The following is a 23,838-nucleotide window of genomic DNA, read 5'->3' on the forward strand; positions in this document are numbered from 1 at the left end:
TGGCACCCAGATACATGATGCTGGCATCAAGACCACCACAATGCAGGCCCCAGGACAAGTATTGCTTTACCCATAGTTACTTAATATTTTGAAGATCTCAAAACATTTGACAACTAAAGAACAATAATATCTCTAAAAAGGAAGTCTTAGAACACCATTTAAGAATAACAGGATAAATAAATCATGCCTTTCAATCAGTTTTTCCATAAAGGCTTATTATTTTTCCATAAGTAAAATATAAACAAAATAAGTAAGACTTTTATTAAAATAAGAGTTCTGCAAGTTCCCCCCATTTGGTGCTGTTTAAAAGCCACCACCTTATGCAGCAAGCATTAGCTTAGAAGTTAAAATGCTGATGTCCCATGGGAATGCCGGCTCTGGACTCCAGCCTCCAGCCAGTGCAGACCCTGGGAGGCAATGATGATGGCTCAAGTCAGTGGGTTCTGGCCACCCATGATGGAGACCTGGATTGTTTTCCTGGCTCCCAGCTTCAGCCTGGCCCAGTATCTGGTATTCACAGAGTGAACCAGCTAAAGGGGACCTCTCTCTTTGCCTCTAAAAAAAAAAAAAAATATATATATATATAAATAGGGATTGGCGCTGTGGCGTAGTGGGCAAAGCCGCCACCTGCAGTGCCGGCATCCCAAATAGGCACCAGCTCGAGTCCTGGCTGCTCCACTTCCAATCTAGCTCTCTGCTATGGCCTAAGAAAGCAGTAGAAGATGGCCTGAATGCTTGGGCCCTGCACCCGCATGGGAGACCCAAAAGAATCTCGTGGCTTCAGATAGGTGCAGCTCTGGCCATTGTAGCCATTTGGGGAGTGAACCAGCAGATGGAAGACATCTCTCTCTCTCACTCTCTCTCTCTCTCTCTGTGACTCTGTAATTCAAATAAATAAATCTTTAAAAAAAAGAAAAGCAGCTTCCCCCCCACACACCTTAGCCCCTCTTGTATGGTTGGCCTGTGGCTACCCTCATCACCTTCTTTAACAAAACAAAACAAAACATCTATCTATCTATCTATCTATCTATCTATCTATCTAAGTAAAAGTCACCACTTGAGCCTGTAGAGCAACCCACGTCATTTGGAGTCACTGTGAGTCACACAGGTATTGAGGTTACTCTTACTGAAATTAATCCATAACCTAGGCATCCAAGAAAAACCTCAGAAAATAGAATTCAGAACTTATTCATTATGATTCTGAGACAGCTGGGGGAAAAAAGATGTTCTCACAGGATTTTTTTTAAAGTAACTTCAATGCAAATTAGAAAATTTATTAGCAACTCAAAGTTTCCCAAAGACCTAGCATAAAATATTGATGGTTTTTTACTAAAATTCCCAGCAGCAAGAATTCCATGAGCATAAACTATCATCTACTGAATGTCCTTGTAGCATTTTGAAAACACCAATTAATTTGAAAATAAAACTAATTTCCTCTCTCCACCTCAAAATGTGAAAAGACTGTATAGAAAAGCCAAATAGTCTTTTAATGTCCAGCTTACTACTGTGAAATGATGATTTGAGTTTACAGAAAGTTCAATTGGTACTTCTTAATAAATTTGTTTCACATGTCCATATTTTAATGGCTCAAAGGGAGGAAAAAACTGGAGAAAACCTGATGGCAGAATAAACAGAATAAATTTTTTTTAAGATTCATTTCATGTACTTGAAAGGCATAGTTACAGAGAAAGAGAGGGAAGGAGCGAGGGAGGGAGGGAGACAGAGAGAGTGAGAGTGAGAGTGAGAGTGAGAGAGAGAGAGAGAATCTTTCAACCACTGGTTCACTCCCCAAATGGCCGCAATGGCCAGGGCTGGGCCAGGCTGAATTCAGAAGCTAGCAGCTTCTTTTGCATCTCTCACATGAATGGCAGGGGCCCAAGCAGTTGGGCCACCTTCTGCTGCTACCCTAGGGTGCATCAGCCAGGAGCTACATTGGAAGTGGAGTGGCTGGGACTTGAACCAGTGCCTAAATGGGATGCTGGCATTGCAGGCAGAGGGTTAAGCCACTATGCCACAACACCAGCCCCCAGATTAAAATGTTATTAAAAAAATAAAAAAGCTTTCCCATGACCAAATACTACTCTGTGTTTTGAAGATGATTATCTATACAATTTGTGATTTAGAAATATTTTCAGTTTTTCTGTATTTATAGAGAACTACCTGAGGGTGTTTTTTATTTGTTTTCTTTTTATCTGACAGGCAGAAAGAGAGACAGACAGACAGACAGATAGACAAAGATCTCCTATCAGCTGATTGACTCCTCAGTGTCCACAATGACAAGGATTGGTTCAGGCTGAAACCAGGAGCAAGAAACTCAACCCTGGGAGGTCAGTGGCAGGAGCTCAGTCACTTGAGCCATCACTGTCACCTCTCCAGGTCTGCGTTAGCAGGTAGCTGGAGTCAGGAGCCAGAGGCAGGTATCAAGACCAGGTACTGCAAAACAAGATACAAGCATCTTAAACCAACGTCCCAATCACTAGGCCACATGCCTGCCCCTGCGCAGTGTTTGTCACTGAACACTCAGGACAGGGTTCCCAAGAATTGCAGGGTAAACTGAATGATCAAGGTTGAGTAATCTGTGCAGCAAATAAGACAACCACATCTCCTATGGGAGCCCCTGGACTTGGTCCTGGTTCCACCTCCGATCCAGTTACTGCTAATGCACACCTCAAGAGGCAGCAGAAGATGCTCAAGTACTTGAGTCTGTGCCATCTGCGTGGGAGACCCAGGAGAATTCCAGGATTCTGGCTTCAGGCTTGCCTTGTCCTGGCTATTGTGGGCATTTGGGAAATGAACCAGAAGATGGAAAATTTCTCTCTGTCCCTCTATGTATCTATCTCTCTGCCTTTCAAATGCACATATACATAAAATTTCTGGGAATAAAAAGAAGGAAATAGAGTGCTCAAAATGAAACAAGGGGAGCAGTTGTGGTACAGCAGGTAAAGTTACACTTGGGACACCCACATCTCACATGAGACCCAGCACCTCCACTTCTAATCCAGCTCCCTGCTAACGTGTCTGGGAAGCCGCAGATAATGGCTTCAGCATTTGAGTTCCTGCCTCTCTTGTGGGAGGCTTGGTCCTGGCTTCAGCCTGGGCCAGTCCCAGCTGTCGAGGGCATTTGGGAAGCGAATCAGCAGATGGAATATCTCTCTCTCCCTTTCTCTTGTTACTCCCTCTTTCAAATATATAAATTGAAAAAGGGAAGGAGGGAGGGAAGCAAGGAAGGAGAAGTGGGAAAAAGAAAAAAAAAAACAAAAAGAAAAAGGGCTATTTTTACTGTAGAGATTTGGGGAGAATAAACATCAAGTTATATGAGTCTGATGCAGGCAGAAATAAAGAGAAAGGCAAACACAGGACTTAAGGAAGGTCTGGGGGCCAGTGCTGTGAGGTGAAGGGCTAAGCCTCTGCCTGTGGTGCTGGCACACCATATGGGCGCCTGTTCTAACCCCAGCTGCTCCTCTTCCAATCCAGCTCTCTACTGTGGCCTGGGAAAGCAGTGGAAGATGGCTCAAGTGCTTGGGCGCCTGTACCCATGTGGGAGATCCAGATGGAGTTCAGGGTTCCTGGCTTCAGCCTGGCCCAACCCCAGCTGTTGCAGCCATTTGTGGAGTGAACCAGCAGATGGAAGACCTCAATCTCTCTTTCACTTACTTATTTGCTCCCTCTTACTTCCCTCTCTCTTTGTAACTGTGCCTTAACAAACAATAAATCTTTAAAAAAGGAAAAGTCTGCATAATTAATAATTCAGAGAAACAAGAGGGTGCTTTATAACTAGACATTCAAATTAGGAAAAACACAATCAGAAAGAAGAGAATTTAGTCAGAGGTACGCGCTGAGGCATTCCCAAGCAACACCTGAGCACAGAGCCACACAGCGCTGGTCGGTCCACAGATCACTCCTCTCTGGATCACCCAGGTAGTGTGATTTATTTTATTTTTTAAGTATTTATTTATTTATTTGAAAGGCAGAGATACAGAGAGAGGGGGAGATGCAGAGAGAGGGAGAGAGATCTTCCATCTGCTGGTTCACTCCCCAAATGGTTGCAACAGCCAGGGGCACCTCAGGAGTCAGAAGCTTCATCTGCATTTCTCAAGTGGGTGCAGGGCCTCAAGCACTTGGGCCTCCTCTGCTGCTTGCCAAGGCACATTAGCAGAGAGCTGGATTGGAAGTGGAGCAGCTGGGACTAGAACCAGCACCCACACTGGATGCCAGCACCGCAAACAACGGCTTTACCTGCTACACCACAGCACTGGCCCCCACTGTAGTGTCATCTTCAATGCCTTGATTTCTTCACAGGTCCCCCAAGAAACCTGTGAACAGATGCCCCGGGGGAGTAAGATGGTACCCTAAAGGAGTAGAAATACAGAAATGTATAAAGGACTTCAAAAAAGTTCACAGAGCCGGCGCCACGGCTCAACAGGCTAATCCTCCGCCTGCAGCGCCAGCAAACCGGGTTCTAGTCCCGGTCGGGGCGCCGGATTCTGTCCCGGTTGCCCCTCTTCCAGTCCAGCTCTCTGCTTTGGCCTGGGAGTGCAGTGGAGGATGGCCCAAGTGCTTGGGCCCTGCACTCCCTGGGAGACCAGGAGAAGCACCTGGCTCCTGGCTTCAGATCAGCGCAGTGTGCCTGCCGCAGCGCGCCGGCCGCGGCGGCCATTGGAGGGTGAACCAACGGCAAAGGAAGACCTTTCTCTCTGTCTCTCTCTCTCTCTCTGTCCACTCTGCCTGTCAAAAATTTTTTTTAAAAAGTCCACAGAAAAACAGAATTTAAAAATTATGTCGGGGCAGGCATTTGATGCAGTGGTAAGATGCGGGGAGATGCTGACATCTCGTATCGGAATGCTTGCACTGAATTCCCATCAGCTCCAGATTCTCAACTCCAGTTAATGTGCACCCTAGGGGGCAGCAGATGGTGGCTAAAGTAGCTGGGTCTTTGCCACTCACGGGTGAGACCAGGATTGACTTCCTAGCTCCTGGCTTCAGCCAGGTCCAGCCTCAACTGGAGAGTGAACCAGCAAATGAAGAGATCTCTCTCTGTGTTTGTCTTTCCAATAAATTGAAAAAATAATTTTAACTCTCATAATGTGTTTTATAGACAGTGTCTCCTTTTCAGGAATTGTTGCTAGAATTTTTACGATTGATAATTTTATCAATTCCTAGATAAGGAATCTTCAAAATGTTCATGGAATATGTATATTATGAAAAAATTGGGGCCGGCGCAGTGGCTTAGTGGGTAAAGCCGCCGACTGCAGTGCCAGCATCCCATGTGGGCACTGGTTTGAGTCCCAGATGCTCCACTTCTGATCTAGCTCTCTGCTATGGCCTGGGAAAGCAGTAGAAGATGGCCCTGAACCCGCGTGGGAGACTCAGAGGAAGTTCCTAGTCCCTGATCGGCACAACTCCGGCCGTTGCGGCCAATTGGGGAGTGAGCCAGTGGATGGAAGACCTCCCTCTCTATCTGCCTCTCCTTCTCTCTCTGTATAACTCTGACTTTCAAATAAATAAATAAATCTTTAACAAAAAAAAAAAAAAAGAAAAGAAAAGAAAAAACTATACATGATTTAAAAATCTTTTTGTACTAAAGTCATTTTTTTTTTAAAATATTTGCTCCTTGCGAACGTGCTCATGGCGTGGAAAAAGCAGCAGAAGATGGACCAAGAGCTTGGGCTCCCATGCAACCAGCTGGGAGACCTGGATGAAGCTCCTGGCTCCTGGTTTTGGCCTGGCCCAGCCCTGGCCATTGCAGCCATCTGGGGAGTAAGCCAGCAGATGGAAGATATCTCACTCTCTTGTTCTCTCTCTCTCTCTCTCTCTCTTTCAAATAAATAAAAATATCTTCAAGAAAATATTTATTTGAAAAAGTGAGAGAGACAGAAAGAGACAGAGAGCTCTCCCATCCACTGATTCACTCCCCAAATACCCTCAACAGCTGGGGCTGGGCTAGGTCCAAGTCAGAAGCAGGGAACTCAACCCATGCCTCCCATGTGAGTGGAAGGGACCCAGCTGCTTGAGCAATTACCTGCTCCCCTCCAGGGGTGCACATCAGCAGGAAGCTAGAATTGAGAGGTAAGCCAGGACATGAACCCAGGCCCTCCAATATAATGTGGGCTTCCCAAAGAGCACCTTACCCATCATGCCAAACACCAGCACTAAAATCAGATGTTCTAAACCTCTTAATATTGCTCTTTATTTAACATAATACATCCCGATTATAATTTCAACAGAAAGTCAATATAAAAGTTAATGATTTTACATTCTAGGACAGCATTTGGCACAGCAGTCCTGAAGCTATCTGGGACGGCCACATTCCATATTGGAGCGCCTGCATGCTAATCCTGGCTGTGCTCCCAACTCCAGCTTCTTGCTAATGCACACCCTAGGGAGCAGACTATTGCTCAAGTACTTGGTTCCCTGCCACCACGTGGGAGACCCAGATTGAATTCTGGACTGCTGGCTTTGGCCTGGTCCAGGTCCAGCCTGTTGTGGTATTTAGGGAGTGAACCAATGGCTGGAAGATCTGTCTCTTTCTCTGTGTCTTTCTCTGTCTCTCTGCCTCTCAAATAAAATAAATTTACATTTTTTAAAATCCAGGCTACCATTTGCATTTAAAGTTTATTTCAATTAGATCACTAACATTTTTTAAATTGCAGTTTAAAAATTTATTATCTGAACCATTTTTATTAAAATTTATTTTCATTTTCTTTGATAGGCAGAGAGACATACAAAGAGAGACAGAGATAGATCCTCCATCTACTGGTTTACTTCCCAAATGCCCACAACATCCACGGCTAAGCCAGGCCAAAGTCAGGAGCCAAGACCTCAATCCAGGTCTCCTGTGTGGGAGACAGGCATCCAAGTACCTGAGCTGTCATTTGCTCAACCTCCCAGAGTAGACATTAATAAGAGGAAGCTGGGGGCCAGCGCCGTGGCTCACTAGCCTAATCCTCCACCTGTGGCGCCAGCATCCCATATGGGCGCCGGGTTCTAGTCCTGGTTGCTCCTTCCAGGCCAGCTCTCTGCTGTGGCCCAGGAAGGCAGTGGAGGGTGGCCCAAGTGCTTGGGCCCTGCACCCCATGGGAGACCAGGAGGAAGCACCTGACTCCTGGCTTCGGATCGGCGCAGCGCCGGCCATAGCAGTCATTTGGGGGGTGAACCAACGGAAGGAAGACCTTTCTCTCTGTCTCTCTCACTGTCTAACACTATCTTTCAAATAAAAATTAAAAAAAAAAAAAATAGGAGGAAGCTGGATGCAAAGTGGAGCCAGCACTCAGAGCATGCACTCTAATGCATGTGTCTCAAACACTGCCGTAACCCCTGCTCCAGCTCAACCATTTTTTTTAAAGTTTATTTATTTTATATGAAAGTCAGAGTTATAGAGAGAGAGGGAGAGACAGAGAGGGGTCTTTCATCTGCTGGTTCACTCCCCAAGTGACTACAACAGCCAGGGCTGAAACAGGTCAAAGCCAGGAGCTTCATATGGGTCTGCCACGTGGGTGGCAGGGGCCCAGGCACTAGGGCCATCTTCCACTGCTTCTCCCAAGCCATTAGCTGAGAGATAGATGGGAAGTGGAGAAGTCAGGACTCGAACCGGTGTCCACGCGGATGCTGGTGTCGTAGGCCACAGCTTTACCAGCCACACCACAACTCTGGCCCCTCAACCATTTCTAAGTATATAGTCTGGGAGTGTCCAGTGTATTTGAACTGTTGTGCTACAGATTTCTAGAAAATGTTTACCATGTAAAGCTGAAACTCTGTTTCCATGAAACATTAATTCTTTCTCCCTCTAGTCTTTGGCAGCCACCTTTCTACTTTCTCTTTCTATGACTCTGTTTTAGAAACTTTATGTGAGACAATCACATGGAATTTGTCTTGTTAGGACTGGCTTGTATGGCTCAGTGTAGTGTACTTAAGGTTCATCCACTTTCTGGTGTACAATAGATTTCCTTCTTTTTTAAGGCTGTGTAACAAACATTCCATTGTGTGGATAAAGCACTTTGTTCAGCCACTCATGTCAGTGGACATCTGGCTGCTCCTGCCTCTTCCCGGCTGTGAGCTATGCCACACTGAACACAGCCGTGCCATACTGCTTCAACATCCTGCTCTGAGAGGCTTGTTTTCAGTAAAGGCCTTTGGTAAAATGAAGAAAAAGAATTAAGAAAATTCTATCAACAAAAATTTACTTAAAAATCAGATAATTTTGCCAGGTTAAAGACAAATGCTTATCTTTTCAGAATATCGTCTCAATTTCAGAATGGAGATTTAAAGCTTAGACTTTAATTTATATTGAAAAAAAATGAAAGAAGTCAAATGCAAGTGCTTACTGTACCAAAATTGATGTTTAGTTTCAAAATCACTTGCAATAAATGATCTTCCCATAAACATCCAAGGCAGCCTGGGGAGCAGCAGGATGGGGGAATGGCTTCTCATGTTCCTCTGATCCAAAACAAGGAACTAGCATTTCAAACTAGCAAGCAGGGAGGATTCTGAATGCTCCCAACACAGAATGATACGTGTCCAAGGTAAGATATGCCAGTCACGCTGATCTGAACATTATACATTATACACTTGTATTGAGATGTCACACTGTACCCCATAAATATGTGTAACTAATAAATATCCATCAAAGACTGAAAAGAAAGTCATAACTAAGTCAAAGACTGCTTGGGTGGTAGTATTCTGTCTGACGTGGACTTTGGATAAGCATGCGTCAGACACATCTATGAGCCCATACTTTCTCACTCTGTGTTTTGAAAAGTTGCCAGTTTTGATATTTACTCCTGTGTTACACATCCCACGTGATTAAAGCTGTATAATTTTAATCTAGTAATTATATGGAAAAATAAATGTAGCCTGTCTGATTTGCTACAGTAGGTCTCTTAAAAAGAATATCCTCTGAACACTGATCACATTAGATACACTAACAGTGAATAAATCCCTTATAGAGGCAACAACACTGAAGCAATACATAGGAAGTGTTAAAAGCTATGTACTCTACAAAATCTTATGTACGTACTCACCCTGGAATTCACAACTGATGTAAATATTACCAGTGAAGCACACACGTTCTTCGATTTCAAAAGCCAATTATTTTTCAAGAGACTTCTCTGAATGCACAGCTACCTTAATCTGTTAGTAGAACTCAGCTCCCTTGAAATAAACAGCACAGCAATAAAATAATTTTTAAGATTCCTAAATCTGTGGTCCAAATGTCCAAAGGGAAATAAGGAAAGTGGCACAGATGAGCTAACAAGATAATTTTAATCCTAACCCTCACAAAATCGCTCTGTGATTTTGAACAGGTTATACTACCCAGTGCTCCCCCAGCCTCTACAAGTAAACTGGCAACTCCTACAGGCTAATACCAATGAACAAGAGCCAACTTTGGAATCAACTTGGGGGAAAAAAAAAAGGTAAATCAGATCTCAGCCTCACAACATACACCATACACAAAAATTAGTATCAGCGCCGGCGCCACGGCTCAATAGGCTAATCCTCCACCTTGTGGCGCCAGCACACTGGGTTCTAGTCCCGGTCGGGGTGCCGGATTCTGTCCCGGTTGCCCCTCTTCCAGGCCAGCTCTCTGCTGTGGCCAGGGAGTACAGTGGAGGATGGCCCAAGTGCTTGGGCCCTGTACCCCATGGGACACCAGGAGAAGCACCTGGCTCCTGCCATCGGATCAGTGAGGTGTGCTGGCTGCAGCGCGCCAGCCGCGGCGGCCATTGGAGGGTGAACCAACGGCAAAAGAAGACCTTTCTCTGTCTCTCTCTCTCTGTCCAGTCTGCCTGTCAAAAAAAAAAAAAATTAGTACCAGCTTGGGGCCGGCACCATGGCTCACTTGGTTGATCCTCCGCCTGTGGCACCAGCATCCCATATGGGCGCCGGGTTCTGGTCCTGGTTGCTCCTCTTCCAGTCCAGCTCTCTGCTGTGGCCCAGGAGTACAGTGGAGGATGGCCCAGGTGCTTGGGTGCCTGCACCCACGTCGGAGACCAGGAGGAGGCACCTGGCTCCTGGCTTCGGATTGGCACAGCGCCGGCCGTAGCGGCCATTTGGGGGGTGAACCAACAGAAGGAAGACCTCTCTCTCTCTCTCTCTCTCACTGTCTATCTGTCAAACTAAAAAAAAATTTTTTTTAAATTAGTACCAGCTTGATTACAGGTCTAAATGTAGGAATTCAGGTGGGAAAAGTGGGGTGGGAGATTGGTGCAAGGGCTGCACTCCCAGCCACTGTGGGTACACGCATCCCAAATCACAGTGCTTGGTCAGAGTCCAATCTACTCTGCTTCTGACATGCTTTCTTGCTAATTCACAGTCTAAAAGGCAACAATAAGTGGTGACTCAAGTGGCTGGGTCCCTCCCACCCATGTGGGAGACCAGGATGGAGTTCCTGACTCCTGGCTTCAGCCTGACCCAGACTTGGCCGTTGCAGGCATTCGGGGAGTTGAACCCACAGATGCAAAAGCACTCTCTCGTGCTCTTTCGGTCTCTCTCTGCCTTCAAATAAAAATAAATTTAAGAATTTCACATGGAAAAATTAAAGATATTTTATGTTAAGGTAGGGCAGATTTCTCTATGTACAAACATGGAAACCATGAAGGCTGCCTTTTAATACATAAAAATGTAAAAGTTTTATTGGCAAGAAAGATATTTCAATGTTAAATAAGGACTGGGAAAAGATACTTAAAAGAAGCTCTTGGCTCCTGGCTTCAGATCAGCCCAGCTCCAGCCATTGTGGCCATTTGGGGAGGGAATCAGCAGATGGAAGACTTCTCTCTTTCTCTCTCTGCCTCTACCTTTCTATAACTCTGCCTTTCAAATAAATAAAATAACTCTTTTAAAAAATTTATAAAGGGCTCCTACAAAACTATAAAATAGACAATCCAGGGTTTGACCCTGTGGTATACTGGGCTAAGCTGCCACTTGTGATATTGGCATCCCATGTCAGAGCAACTCTTCGAGTCCTGGTTGCTCCACTTCCAGTCCAGCTCCCTGCTAGTGCACCTGGGAAAGCTGCAGAGGATGGCCCAAGTACTTGAGTCTCTGTCACCCATGAGGGAAACCAGGATACGGTTCCAGGCTCCCAGCTTTGGCCTGGACCAGTCCTGGCCATTGTGGCCATTTGGGGAGTGAATCAGCACATGGAAGATCTCTTGATGTCTCTGTCACTCTGCCTTTCAAATAAATACATCTTAAAATAAACACACGAAGTAAAACATAAATGGCAAATAAACTAACAAAATATATTTTATTGCTTAGTAAACAGAAAAATACAAATGAAAACAAAAGATGAAAGTAGCAAAAATTTAGAGATATTTTATTATTGCCAAATGTGGAGAAATGAATATTTCTACACACTGTTGAAAATTAAGACTGGAATAGCTTTTTTTTGGAAGGCAATTTGATAGCCATTACACCTCAATAAAAAAAACACACATACCCACAGACAAAACAAAGTATCCAAAACCAAACTCTATTCTACAGAAATATCCTATAAAGATCTAAGAATAAAGATATAAATAAAATATTATTTGCAATACTGAAGAGATGACAGCCATCAAAATATCTATCAGAGAAGGGAGCCCGCAGTCCACCCAGTCAGGAGAATGCTCTGCAGATGTGGGACAGAGTGAGACCAACTGCAAGAGGTTTCAAGTTACAGAAGCAAGGCTCAGAGATGCAGGCTGGGAAAAAAACTAATTATTTTAAAATGCACAGAAACTGTTTAGGAAGAAGAGGAGAGAAGGAGGGTAAAGGAAGTATTTCTGTATCCACTTTTTTCTGTGTGCTTTATGACAAATGTGCATTACTTTTATAATTAAAAAACGAATGAATGGGAATTTTGCAGGTCATTCAGTAACGTGCCACTTGTGGGATCTGGAGTGCAGCAGTCAGTTCCTGGAGTCCCTACCCGAGATTTAATCATGTGTAGAAAGAACTGTAATAAGTAATAATCATTTGCCAATCGCAATTCTGATATTTGAAAAAGATGTTTTCAACTTCTTATTGCTGTTGCTGCAAACAAAAGAACACAGCACCTTGGCTCCCCTGTCTCACAGCCCGGCGGGAGGGGCAGGGGCAGGAGGAGGGTCCCTCGTGCAGACCCCGGTCGCCTCACCACTGCAGTACAGGATGGCCAACCAGGTCCGAGGAAAGCAGAGACTGAACAGGAGTCTCCTGCACGTGCTGCGTCCAGCCTGCTGGGCGCTGAGGCCTTTATGAGCTCATGAGTACTGCACCTGGGGGAGAATCTGCCCTGGCACTGTTTCCTGAGCACAGCAGGGAGCTCATTCAGGGCAGGGGGGACCCGGCAGGTCCTTAAAGACGGGTTTGTTGGGAAATGGCCACTCTCTAGAGAACAGAACTTTCATCTGTGTTCTAAAAACAGGCTTGACACCACTTCCATTGTCTCACTTGTATTTGCGAGACTTTGATCTCGACAAGCAAGGGCAGTTCTGCTAACCACGGTTCCTCCCAAGTACACGGAGCCCAAGGCTGAGAAAGGGTTTGAGAGAGTGATGCTATATGCTCTGAAGGCAGTGAGACATGGGTTCAAATCCCAAGTTCCACTTCAAGCTGCATCACCATGGGCAAGTCACCTACCCTGATATCGCTGATTAAACTGGAGACAACGACAGAGTAAAAATGTCTAAGCAAAGTACCTAGTGCACAGAAACCCTTGACAAATAGAAACCGAGACTGTTACACGGCAAGACCTCTAACCAGAATGGGTGGGGCAGGGGCCAGGGAGAGCACCGGAGCACCGTCCTGCCACTCCGAGGGACGAGATGCCAGGGAGGAACGGATTCCGTCAGCCCCATGCGGAATACAAGTGCGTCTGACAGAACACAGCAAAGTTGGGATTTATATTGTAAGCTATTTTTAAAACTGCCTGGTCAGCAAATTAAACCAGCTGTGAAAATATCCTGGTTTCCATTCACAACAAACAGGAGACAAGCCAGCCCCTTCCACGACCCTGTCTCGTGGCAGTCCAGTCCGGCCTGCACAATTCATTCCCAAGGGTTTCAGAGACAGAATTTTCTTGAGAGAGATCAAAATTAAACTATTTTCTAAGGACAGAGAGAGTGAGGGAGAGACATTTCTCTCTGCAGATTTTTGGTAAATTCCAAGAATCACCAACCCATTCAATTCAGAAGACTACTATGTGAATAAAAAATAGTGGTATGGCAGTAATTCAAGCCGGTCTCAACCGTCTCTCCTTTAAAAGGGCAAATGGAAAACCAGTCTGCTCTGCAATACATTTTTCAAATTCTGTGACAGAGGGAAGAAAACAGTCTCCTCACTGCCCCCAAAAGCTAACCAGGTTTCAAACCAACCACCCCGTAAGAACTCAGAGGGGAGGATCCTGAATTATTCAAAATGTTGACTAAGTTGTATTATTTATAAATTCCTGTTCCTTTAGGAAAACAATTTGTTATTTAAACAAAGATCAGAAGTGTAAATAACCAAATGGAATAGAATTTCAGGAAGTACTATTCAAATAAATTCACAGTTGAGAAGCCGGGGAACGGTCTATTAATTTTGTTCACTTCATGAAGACATTGCTAAGAAAAGGATGTACCACTTTACACGTTCTTTGGAAATCAACCAAACTGAATTACCTCAATTTGGAACACCCAAGCCTTACAGCCTTTGCTAAGGCCTAACATATTTTGCTTAGTCAAGTGTGAAAACGTCCAAAGCCACCTTTCTTGCCCCTCCAGTTAGTCACTCTATAAATAGAAGCGATGCATTAACAAATCACCAAAGCGAATGGTAAACTCCACAACGACATCTCCAAGCCTCCAGCGTACACATCCCCAGCAAACACGCCCTCGGCAGGTTTAACCAAAGTGCTTCCGACCCTGTGTAATCCAACCCTTTTTAAATGAACTGTGACTCACTGTTTGCTTTCTTCACCAGGAGGCGGGGTCTTGCCATGCCCTTCCATTACAAAATCCTCCTGTTCCACCTGCAAAGGCAAGCACCACAGGTCAGCAGCAGTTGGGGACGAAGATTCGACTCCCTCCAAAGTGCCAGGACCTGTCCTGTGCAGGAGCCAGGGCCATTTCACTGTGGTGCCCAGGACTGAAGCCTGGGCTAGTGGTTTTCAAACTCCATGTGTGCTTAAATCACTCCTTGGGTGACCAGATTTGCAGAATGAGAAGAGGAAGCCTGTGGATTTACAGCTCCCTTTCACCGTGACACAGAATTACCATCTAGAATACATAAACCAATGAGCAAAAGACAACCTACTAGAAGTAACAGAGAGAATTTCACTGAACACATAAATGGTACCTAAACATATGTAAAGATGTTTTACAACTATTAGCTCGGCTAAAGTTAAAAAGCCAGGCAATGCCAAGTGCAGGCAAAGCTCTGGAGTAAAATCCTCACCCACTCCTAGAAGGAAGGTGAACTGGTACAACTACTTTGAAAAACAGATTGCAGTGACCTGGTACATTGAAAATGGATTTATGATACAAACTAGCAACACCATACACTTCTGGATATATACCCTAGAGAAACTTTTGCACATACTCAAAAATACTTACAATAGTATTACTTTTTAAAACCATGTATTTATTTATTGAAAGGCAGAGTTACAGAGAGAGAGAGGGGGCTGAACCAAGCTGAAGCCAAGAGCTTAGAACCCCATCCTGGTCTCCCACGTGGGTGGCAGGGACCCAAGCACTTGGGCCAGGTGCCTAAGTAGGGAGCTGGATTGGAAGCAGAGCAGCTGGGACTTCAACTGATGCTCATATGGGATGCTGGTGTCACAGGTATTTGTTTAACCCCACTATACCACAACGCCAGTCCTAAAAACAGTACTATCTTTATTTTATTTATTTGACAGGTAGACTTATAGACAGTGAGAGAGAGAAAGAGAGAGAGAAAGGTCTTCCTTCTGTTGGTTCACTTTCCAAATGGCCGCTATGGCCAGCACTGCGCCGATCCGAAGCCAGGAGCCAGGTGCTTCCTCCTGGTCTCCGACGTGGGTGCAGGGGCCAAGCACTTGGGCCATTCTTCACTGCCCTCCTGGGCCACAGCAGAGAGCTGGACTGGAAGAGGAGCGACCGGGACTAGAACCCGGCGTCCATATGGGATGCTGGTGCCGCAGGTGGAGGATTAACCAAGTGAGCCATGGCGCCAGCCCCCAAAACAGTACTATCTTTAACAGAAGAAATACAGAAGCAAATAGCCATTGACAGTAAAATAGATAAACGGGCTATTCTAAAACAATAGAACACTGCATTAAAATGAACTACAGTTACTCTTTTCAGCCTGGATGAGTTATAAAAATGTAGCAATGAGAAAAGATGCAAGTCACAAAAGAATACATTAGAGTATGGTTTCATTAATATCAAGTTGAAATATATGCATTTTTAACCACATAGACACATACATTATTTTTTTTAAATGTTAAAAAGGATGCTTAACATCATTATTTACCAGGGAAATATAAGTCAAAACCACAATGAGACATCATCTCATCTCAGGTAGAAAGGCTATTCCCAAAAAGACAAAAAGCAAATGTTGGCAAGGATGTGGAGAAAGTGCTGCTAGTAGGATGTCAGCCCAGTCCCGACAACCGTGTGGAATTTTCCTCACGAGACTACAGACAGAACTCGCACGTGATGCAGCAGTCCCTCTCCTGAGTACATGGATGAGGGACACAAATCAGTACACGGAGGAGCCATCTGCCTGGCAAGCTCACCGTAGCACTGTCCACAGCAGCCGCAACATGGAGACAACACAAGTGCCGGTCGGCAAAAGACTGGATAAAGATACGTAGTAACATGGAATATTAAAAGAATGAAATTCTGTCATTTGTAGCAACATGGATGGAACAAGCCAGACACAGAGTAGTGAATGTGGCTGCTGAGGAAGTAGAGAGGGGACCAGCGTTACCAGAGCCTGGGGGTGCTTGGGGAGAGGGATGGAGGGAGGTGGTTAATGGTGCAGAGTTGATGGGAGCAGTTCTCCATGAGCAGAACTACCTGGATAACAATCAGGGCGCTAGAGCGGGGAGGTGTTGGCCGTGACACCTACCCTGATCTCATCAGTGCACCTACGAGCAGAACTACCTGGATAACAATCAGGGCGCTAGAGCGGGAGATGCTGGCTGTGACACCTACCCTGATCTCATCAGTGCACGGATCATACCACTCGACCCATATATGTGCACAACTTGAAAGAAAGAACTAAACAGTCAAAGTAAAAAGAAAGAGAATGACTAATGTGAAATTTAAGTTGTCTTGGGGAGGGGTTTGCTCCAGGAGGGGCATGTGGAGTTTTCTGGGGTGCAATTATGTCCTATATCTTGGTGTATGCAGTAGGTTTAAGGATTTCCTCACAATTCTTTCACTGTATCTGCATATTTTAACATATATACATAGTTTATACAAATTTTCAAAGGGAAAAAAAGTATTTTACTATTCCAGATTGTTCACTGATCAGTAAAGGAAGATAACAGATAGAAACAGAGCTACCTCTACAAATGGGATTACCAGTCCTATGGAAATTCCCCTAAAGGTACAATGTTTAAAAATCAGATAGAGGGGCCAGTGCTGTGGTGCAGTGGGCTAAAGCCCTAGCCTGCGGCACCGGCATACCATATGGGCACCGGTTCGAGTCCTGGCTACTCCTCTTCCAATCCAGCTCTCTGTTAATGGCCTGGGAAAGCAATGGAGGATGGCCCAAGTCCTTGGGCCCCTGAACCAGTGTGGGAGACCTGGAGGAGGCTCCTGTCTCCTGGCTTCGGATTGGCTCAGCTCTGGCCGTTGTGGTCTTTTGGGGAGTGGACCAGCAGAATGGAAGACCTCTCTCTCTCTCTGACTCGACCTCTCTCTGTAACTCTTTCAAATAAATAATTCTTTTTTTTTTTTTTTTTTTTTATTTTTGACAGGCAGAGTGGACAGTGAGAGAGAGAGACAGAGAGAAAGGTCTTCCTTTGCCGTTGGTTCACCCCCCAATGGCCGCCGCGGTAGCGCGCTGCGGCCGGCGCACCGCGCTGTTCCGATGGCAGGAGCCAGGTGCTTCTCCTGGTCTCCCATGGGGTGCAGGGCCCAAGCACTTGGGCCATCCTCCACTGCACTCCCGGGCCACAGCAGAGAGCTGGCCTGGAAGAGGGGCAACCGGGACAGGATCGGTGCCCCGACCGGGACTAGAACCCGGTGTGCCGGCGCCGCAAGGCGGAGGATTAGCCTGTTGAGCCACGGCGCCGGCCAATAATTCTTTTGAAAAAAAAAAAAAATCAGGGCCCAGCGCTGTGGTGCAGTGGGTTAATGCACTGGCCTGAAGCGCTGGCATCCCATATGGGTGCCAGTTCAAGACCCGGCTGCTCCACTTTGATCCAGCTCTCTGCTATGGCCTGGGAAAACAGTAGAAGATGGCCCAAGTCCTTGGGCCCCTGCACCCCTGTGGGAGACCCAGAAGGAGCTCCTGGCTCCTGGCATCAGATCAGCACAGTCTGGCTGTTGCAGCCAACTGGGGAGTGAACCATCAGATGGAAGATCTCTCTCTCTCTCTCTCTCTCTCTCTCTGCCTCTCCTTTCTCTGTGTAACTCTTTCAAATAAATAACTCTTTAAATTTTTTTTTTAAATCAGATAGATTGGGGCCCCCATAGTGGTGCAATGGGTTAAGCTGCCACTTGGTGATATTGACACATTGGAATGCAGGCTCAAGTCCTGGCTGCTCCAATTCTAATTTAGTTTTCTACTAATATGCCTGGGAAAGCATCAGAAGATGGCCCAAAGTAATTAGGCCCCTGCCATCCATGTGGGAGACCTGGAAGAAGCTCTAAGCTCCTGGCTTTGGCCTGGACCAGCCCCAGGCATTGCGATAGCCATCTGAGGAGTGAACCAGTATATGGAAGATATTTTTGTTTTTTCCACTCTCTGTGTGTGTGTCACTCTGCCTTCAAATAAATAAGTAAAACTTAAAAAAAAAAGAGGGGCCAGCATTGTGGTATAGTGGGTTAAGAGACCGTCTACAGTGCTGGCATCCCCAACTGGCACCGGTTTGATTCCCAGTTCCGATCCAGCTCCTTGCTCATGCACCTAGGAAAGAAGAGGAAGATGGCCCATGTGCTTGGGCCCCTGCACTCATGTGGGAGACCTGGAAGAAGCTCTCAACTCCTGCTTCAGCTGTTCTGGCCATCTGGGGGAAAAAACCAGCAGATGGAAGATCAATCTCTTTCTGTGTGTGTATCTCCCCCTCTCTGTTAACTCTGACATGAATAAAAATAAATAAATCTTTAAAAAAATCAAATAAACTAAAAAAAACTACATATTCAGGGAAATAGGTGAGAGTATCCCCAACTTAGCCAAGTATAGTTCATTGCTTACAGACCGAATAACCCAGGAGACAGACAACAGTAACACAGAAGAAACACAGCACAACAAAATGCAAACACAAGGCTTTCCAGTCCACCACCCTTTCAATACTACAGAAGATGAATAGTATTAGAGAAACTAAGTTTCTTTTTTTTTTTTTAAAGATTTATTTATTTGAAAGTCAGAGTTACACAGAGAGAGGACGGGGTGGGGGGTGGTGGAGAGGGAGAGAGGGAGGGAGGGGTGTCTTCCATCTACTGGTTCATTCCCCAATTGGCAGTAATGGCCGGAGCTGTACCGATCCAAAGCCAGGAACCAGGAGCTTCTTACGGGTCTCCCATGCAGGTGCAGGGGTCCAAGGACTTGGGCCATCTTCTACTGCTTTCCCAGGCCATAGCAGAGAGCTGGATTGGAAGTGGAGCAGCCGGATCTTGAATCGGCGCCCATGTGGGATGCCAGCACTTTAGGCCAGGGCATTAACCCGCTGCACCACAGTGCTGGCCCCAGAGAAACTAAGTTTCAAAAACCACAGAAAAATGAGAGGTTTATTCTTTATTTCCATTACAAATTGAAATTTGGGGAAGCAAAGGGCACACAACGTGCACATTGTGAAATTCAAACCAGATTTAATTATGTACTTATTTATTCATTTGAAAGGCAGAAAAAGAAACTGAGACGGAATCTTCTGGTTCACTACCCAAATATCCACAATGGCCAGGGCCTCTGGGCCAAAGCTGGGAACCAGGAACTCGTCTGATTCTCCCACATGGGTGCAAGGGACCAAGTACTTGGCCTCATCTGCTGCCTCCCGGGAACACAGGCAGGAAGGTGGATCAGAAGCAGAGTAGCTGGAACTTGAACCATAGCCTCTGATATGGGATGTGGGCGTCCCAAGTGGTAGTTTAACCTGCTGAGCCACAACAGCCGTCCCTATAATCAATGTTTATTTAACCAGCAATGATAAGAACAACTGGAAAACCCCAGCTTCAGGAACATCCTTTATGTTGGCTTCCAGATCTTCAATTCCAGTCCCAATGTACTGTGTTCAAGTTTTTTCTACTTGGAGGGTCTGAGAGGTCCAAAATAAAACTGCATGTGCACGTCCAAGTCTCTTCACCTCTTTAAATCCCATCATCTACATGAGTGGCATCACCACTCACTGAGTCCCAAACGGGAAACCTGCAATTGTACCAGATGCCCTTCTCTTCCCTCCTTGACCCCATATTCAAGAGATCACAAAGTGCTGCTGCATCTACCTCTGACAAAGCTCTCAGGTCCCATTCTGTATCCCAGTGTCTCCACATTTCACTATTCCAAAAGCCTCCTCGCTGGCCTTTGTGCTGCTGCTGGGTCTCATCCTGCTGCAGTCCACCCTCCAGATCACTCGCAGGTGAGCCTCTCTAAAGCGCAGCTCTCACTGCATCACTTCCCTGCACGCTCACTCTGCAGAGCAGGGAAGCTCCGCTCTTGTGCCAAAGCCATCTCTTCATCTGCCTCTGCCCCACTCACCCAATTCCTAAAGCCCTGGTGGCACAGGCACTGTGCCCTCGGGCCTCTGTGCTACTACACACAAGGGGGCTTCTAAAGTCTGTGGAGCAGGCCGGCGCCGCAGCTCACTAGGCTAATCCTCCGCCTAGCGGCGCCGGCACACCAGGTTCTAGTCCCGGTCGGGGCACTGGATTCTATCCCGGTTGCCCCTCTTCCAGTCCAGCTCTCTGCTTTGGCCTGGGAGTGCAGTGGAGGATGGCCAAGTGCTTGGGCCCTGCACCCCATGAGAGACCAGGATAAGCACCTGGCTCCTGCCTCCGGATCAGCGCAGTGCGCCGGCAGCAGCGCGCCGGCCATGGCGGCCATTGGAGGGTGAACCAACAGCAAAGGAAGACCTTTGTCTCTCTCTCTCACTGTCCACTCTGCCTGTCAAAAAATAAAAAAATAATAAAAAAAATAAAGTCTTTGGAGCAGCAGGTGTTGGTCCAGTGGTTCAGATGCTGCTTGGGATGTCCATGCTGGGACGCAAGGGTTTCTAGTCCTGGCTTTATGCTAATGACCTGGCTGTGCAGAAATCTGGGGAGTGAACCAACAGATGGGAGATCTCTCTGTTTTTGTCTCTGTCTCTCTTTCTAATATATTTAATTTTTTAAAAGTTTGTGGGAAATGTAATTAAAGAATAACACAAATTTTCTATGAACTCCACAAAGCCCCTTGAGATATGTATATTTGTAATGTGGCCTCCAGTGAGATACACTGATCTGGCCATTACCCCCAAACCATTTCATATATACTTCAAATTGCTGCACATTCCTTTAAATGCCACGCACATGTTTTTCCCAGAGGACAGGACCTCTTCCACCAGGTTGACTCCTGCCTCCCACTCTCCAGCACTCTCCACAGGAAGGCAATGAGAGTAGTGTGGGAAGATCACTGCTCCCTGCTTTTCTCAAGTCCATTTCCAAGCACTCTGAATCCTCATTTATCTTTTCTACAAATTTCTTGTACAAATATACTTATTTATTTATTTTATTTTGAAAGGTGGAGTTACACAGGCAAAGGGGGGGGGGATCTTCTATCCACTGCTTCACTCTCCAAATGCCTACAATGGCCAGAGCTGGGCCGATCCAAAGCCAGGAGTCAGGAGTCCTCCAGGTCTCCCACATGGTGCAGGGTTCCCAGGACTTGGGCCATCTTCTACTGGATTGGAAGTGGAGCAGCTGGGACTCGAACTGGCATCCATATGGGATGCCGGTGCTGCAGGCCAGGGCTTTAACCCACTGCACCACAGCACCGGCCCCACAAATATATTTAACATGGTAATTTAGCCACTGTTTCATACAGTTTTGGGAGTTTTAATATTCAGATTCATAAAATTTATAGCCTATCTTTACCTTTCTCCTATTCCTATTCATAGATTCAACAATTACTTGTGCAGAAATTGCTAGGCACTATGCTGACATGATAAAGACAGCATCAGTCCCCAAAAAACTTACAGATGGGGGCAGGCACTGCGCCGAGCAGTTAGGATGCCTGTGACCCACCTTGGAGTTCTTGGGTTCAATTCCCATCTCCATCTGATTCTAGTTTCCCCTGGGAGGCAGCAGTCATGGCTCAAGTAATTGGGTCTCTGCCACCCATGTGGGAGGCCTGGGTTGAGTTCCCAGGTCCAGGCTTTGACCTGGCCCAGCCCCATCTGCTGCAGGCACTTGGGGAGTGAACAGCAGATGGCAACTCCCTCTATCCCTCTGCCTCTCAAATAAATAAATAGAAATGTAAAACCTTACAGATCAGCAAAAAAGATGAAAAAACCTCTGGTTGTTGGTATACTGTGAGAAGGCGAGAGCACTTCACGAAGCCACAGGAGTCAGACACTCTGGACCCATGCTGGCCAGGCGGCCCCTTTACCTGCTGCACCTGGGAAGTGGACCAGCCCGGTCTGGGCCTCACCACCTGCAGCAGGCTGCACAGACCTCGACCATTTCTGAAATCTAACTCTGAGCAGGACTGCCGCTCCCTTCTTCCACCTGACCCCGCGAGGAGTGCTCACTGTGACCACTGGTCCCAAGGCTCTCCCCAGAGTCCTCCCAGATGCCCCTCTTCAGCACCCTGGGCTGCCAACACTGCACCTGCTCTCTGCACATCACTCCCTTACCCACCCCTCCCCTCTTTCTCTTCTGCTCCTGGAGTACACACAGAATAGCCGGAGAAAGTTACAAAGCTGGTTCCACTTGCACTCCGCTCCCCCTCACAGGCAGCTCCTCTGCCTGCAAAGCCCTATTCACCTGTAGTGCAAATGAACCTCTCCCCAAGCTTCCAACAGTGGGTCCACAGTCACTTTTCTAGAAGCATGTTCCAGCACTTCCTCCTCTGACCCTCCCAGGAGCCCTCTATACCCAGTCAGCAAGGTCCCCCTGCAGCCGAGACACCCCTCCTCCACTTCCCTGGTAGAGGGAAACAATGTAACCTTTGTCTGCCTAGCCCAGAGGGGGAACACTGCCTTCCTGGCTGGTCGCTGGCTCACTCAGCACTTCCCAATGCCTCTCCTGTGCTCCACCAGGTTCAAGGACTGAATCCATCCCTTGCCCTCAGGGCTTACTTTTCCAGTCTGCTAAAGAAGTCAAAGTTGGTCCCCGCCACTGGGCATGCTCCCTAGTCCCTCCTAGAGTTGTCCTAAGAGCACCTTGTTCATCTCAGGACAGCAACCTGCACCTCCACCCACGGCCCCGCCCCTCCCTCAGCTCTCCAAGGCCAGCCCTACACTCCTGATGTTCACAACCAGGGTCTGGCTAGGATCTCACGTTCCCAGGGATCCTTCTTTCTCCTATTCTTTCCTCTTTTCCAGCAAATTGATCCCCCTCAACCTTACACATATTTTGCAATCACTACTATATTTTGAAAAAATTATTTTTGGCCTTGTGATATTCCCCAAATATCCTGTTTTAACCCTTCTTTTAATACCCAAAGCTTCAAATGATACTCCCCTACTTCCATGCTCTCATGATTGATCTGACATAAAATGCATACATGTGTAGCAAAGTAATACACATATGTGATTTTGGAAGCCAAATGATAATATCACAGGGTTACTTCTTCTTTAAATTGCACTGACCCCTGCCCCCCAACATGTGCCTCTCCGCCCCCAGCCTCCCAAATTTCAGTCCCCACTTTTGTTTAAATCAATATTCACCACTTCCAGTGCTATTACAAAGCAAGTAACAGGTACAGCAGAATCATGTGGAATGGTATAATTAAATTTCCTTCCTTGTATTATCTTTGATTTTCCCTGAAACCAACAATTATTGCTTCCTCATTTTATTCTTTCTCTCTCCCCATTTTTTCCCTTAGTATTTGTTAAGTATTTTTCACTAATTCTCCTCTTCATCCGTTCAAACACTTCAGGTAATCTAATCTACTAGCTTCCTCTCTTGGCCTGGGAGACACCTGGTCCTCAGGGGTTCTCTGACCTGACCTTGGCTCTCCAGAAGCACAGGCCCTGACGTCTGCCAGGAAGAATCCCCCCTCATCTCGGAATTCCTGCCTCTCTCCGAGGGTCAAGTGTGTTTCCGAGACCCCTTCTCTTTCACAGCTCATTCCTTGGCTTAGTGGAGCACAGATTCCAGAGATTTCCTGGTAAAAGATGTATAAAGGTGTTTTTTGAGGTCTTGAATGACTGAAATGACCTCATTTTGTCCACACAAATAACCCTTATTTTACTAACGTGCTTAATGGAGCAGCTGAAGGTAGTCAGTGTTTTTGCTTCTAAACTTTCGCAGGGTGAAGGCCCCTCTGTTTCCCAGCTCCAGGGTTGCTCATGTAGAAGTTCAAAGTCATCATCACAAGTCCTAATATTTTGGATGTGACCTTTTTCTTCTCTAGGAATTCAGAAGGTCTTCTCTTTGTCTGATAGTTTTCTACAAATGCAAACCACCCAAGAAGGTTCCTTTTTTCACTTATTGAACTGATACTGGCTAGGTCCTTGCAATCTAATTTCGTGGAGTTTGGTACACATCATCC

The 23,838-nt window shown here is 46.2% G+C and overlaps 1 protein-coding gene across 2 annotated transcripts in view; it reads right to left on the reverse strand.

Annotated features, from left to right (window-relative positions):
* The window catches only part of TNRC6B (trinucleotide repeat containing adaptor 6B), a 295,987-nt gene that overhangs the window by 166,648 nt on the left and 105,501 nt on the right, over nt 1–23,838 (reverse strand). Inside the window, exon 4 of one of the 2 annotated variants that reach the window (XM_062202813.1) lies at nt 13,899–13,966. The exons of the other annotated variant lie outside the window; for it this stretch is intronic. Coding sequence (XP_062058797.1) covers nt 13,899–13,966 — 68 coding nt within the window. The remainder of the gene's footprint in view (nt 1–13,898; nt 13,967–23,838) is intronic. 2 annotated transcript variants of the gene reach the window in all.

This window comes from Lepus europaeus, chromosome 10 (assembly GCF_033115175.1).
Source record: "Lepus europaeus isolate LE1 chromosome 10, mLepTim1.pri, whole genome shotgun sequence".
Classification (NCBI taxonomy): domain Eukaryota; kingdom Metazoa; phylum Chordata; class Mammalia; order Lagomorpha; family Leporidae; genus Lepus; species Lepus europaeus.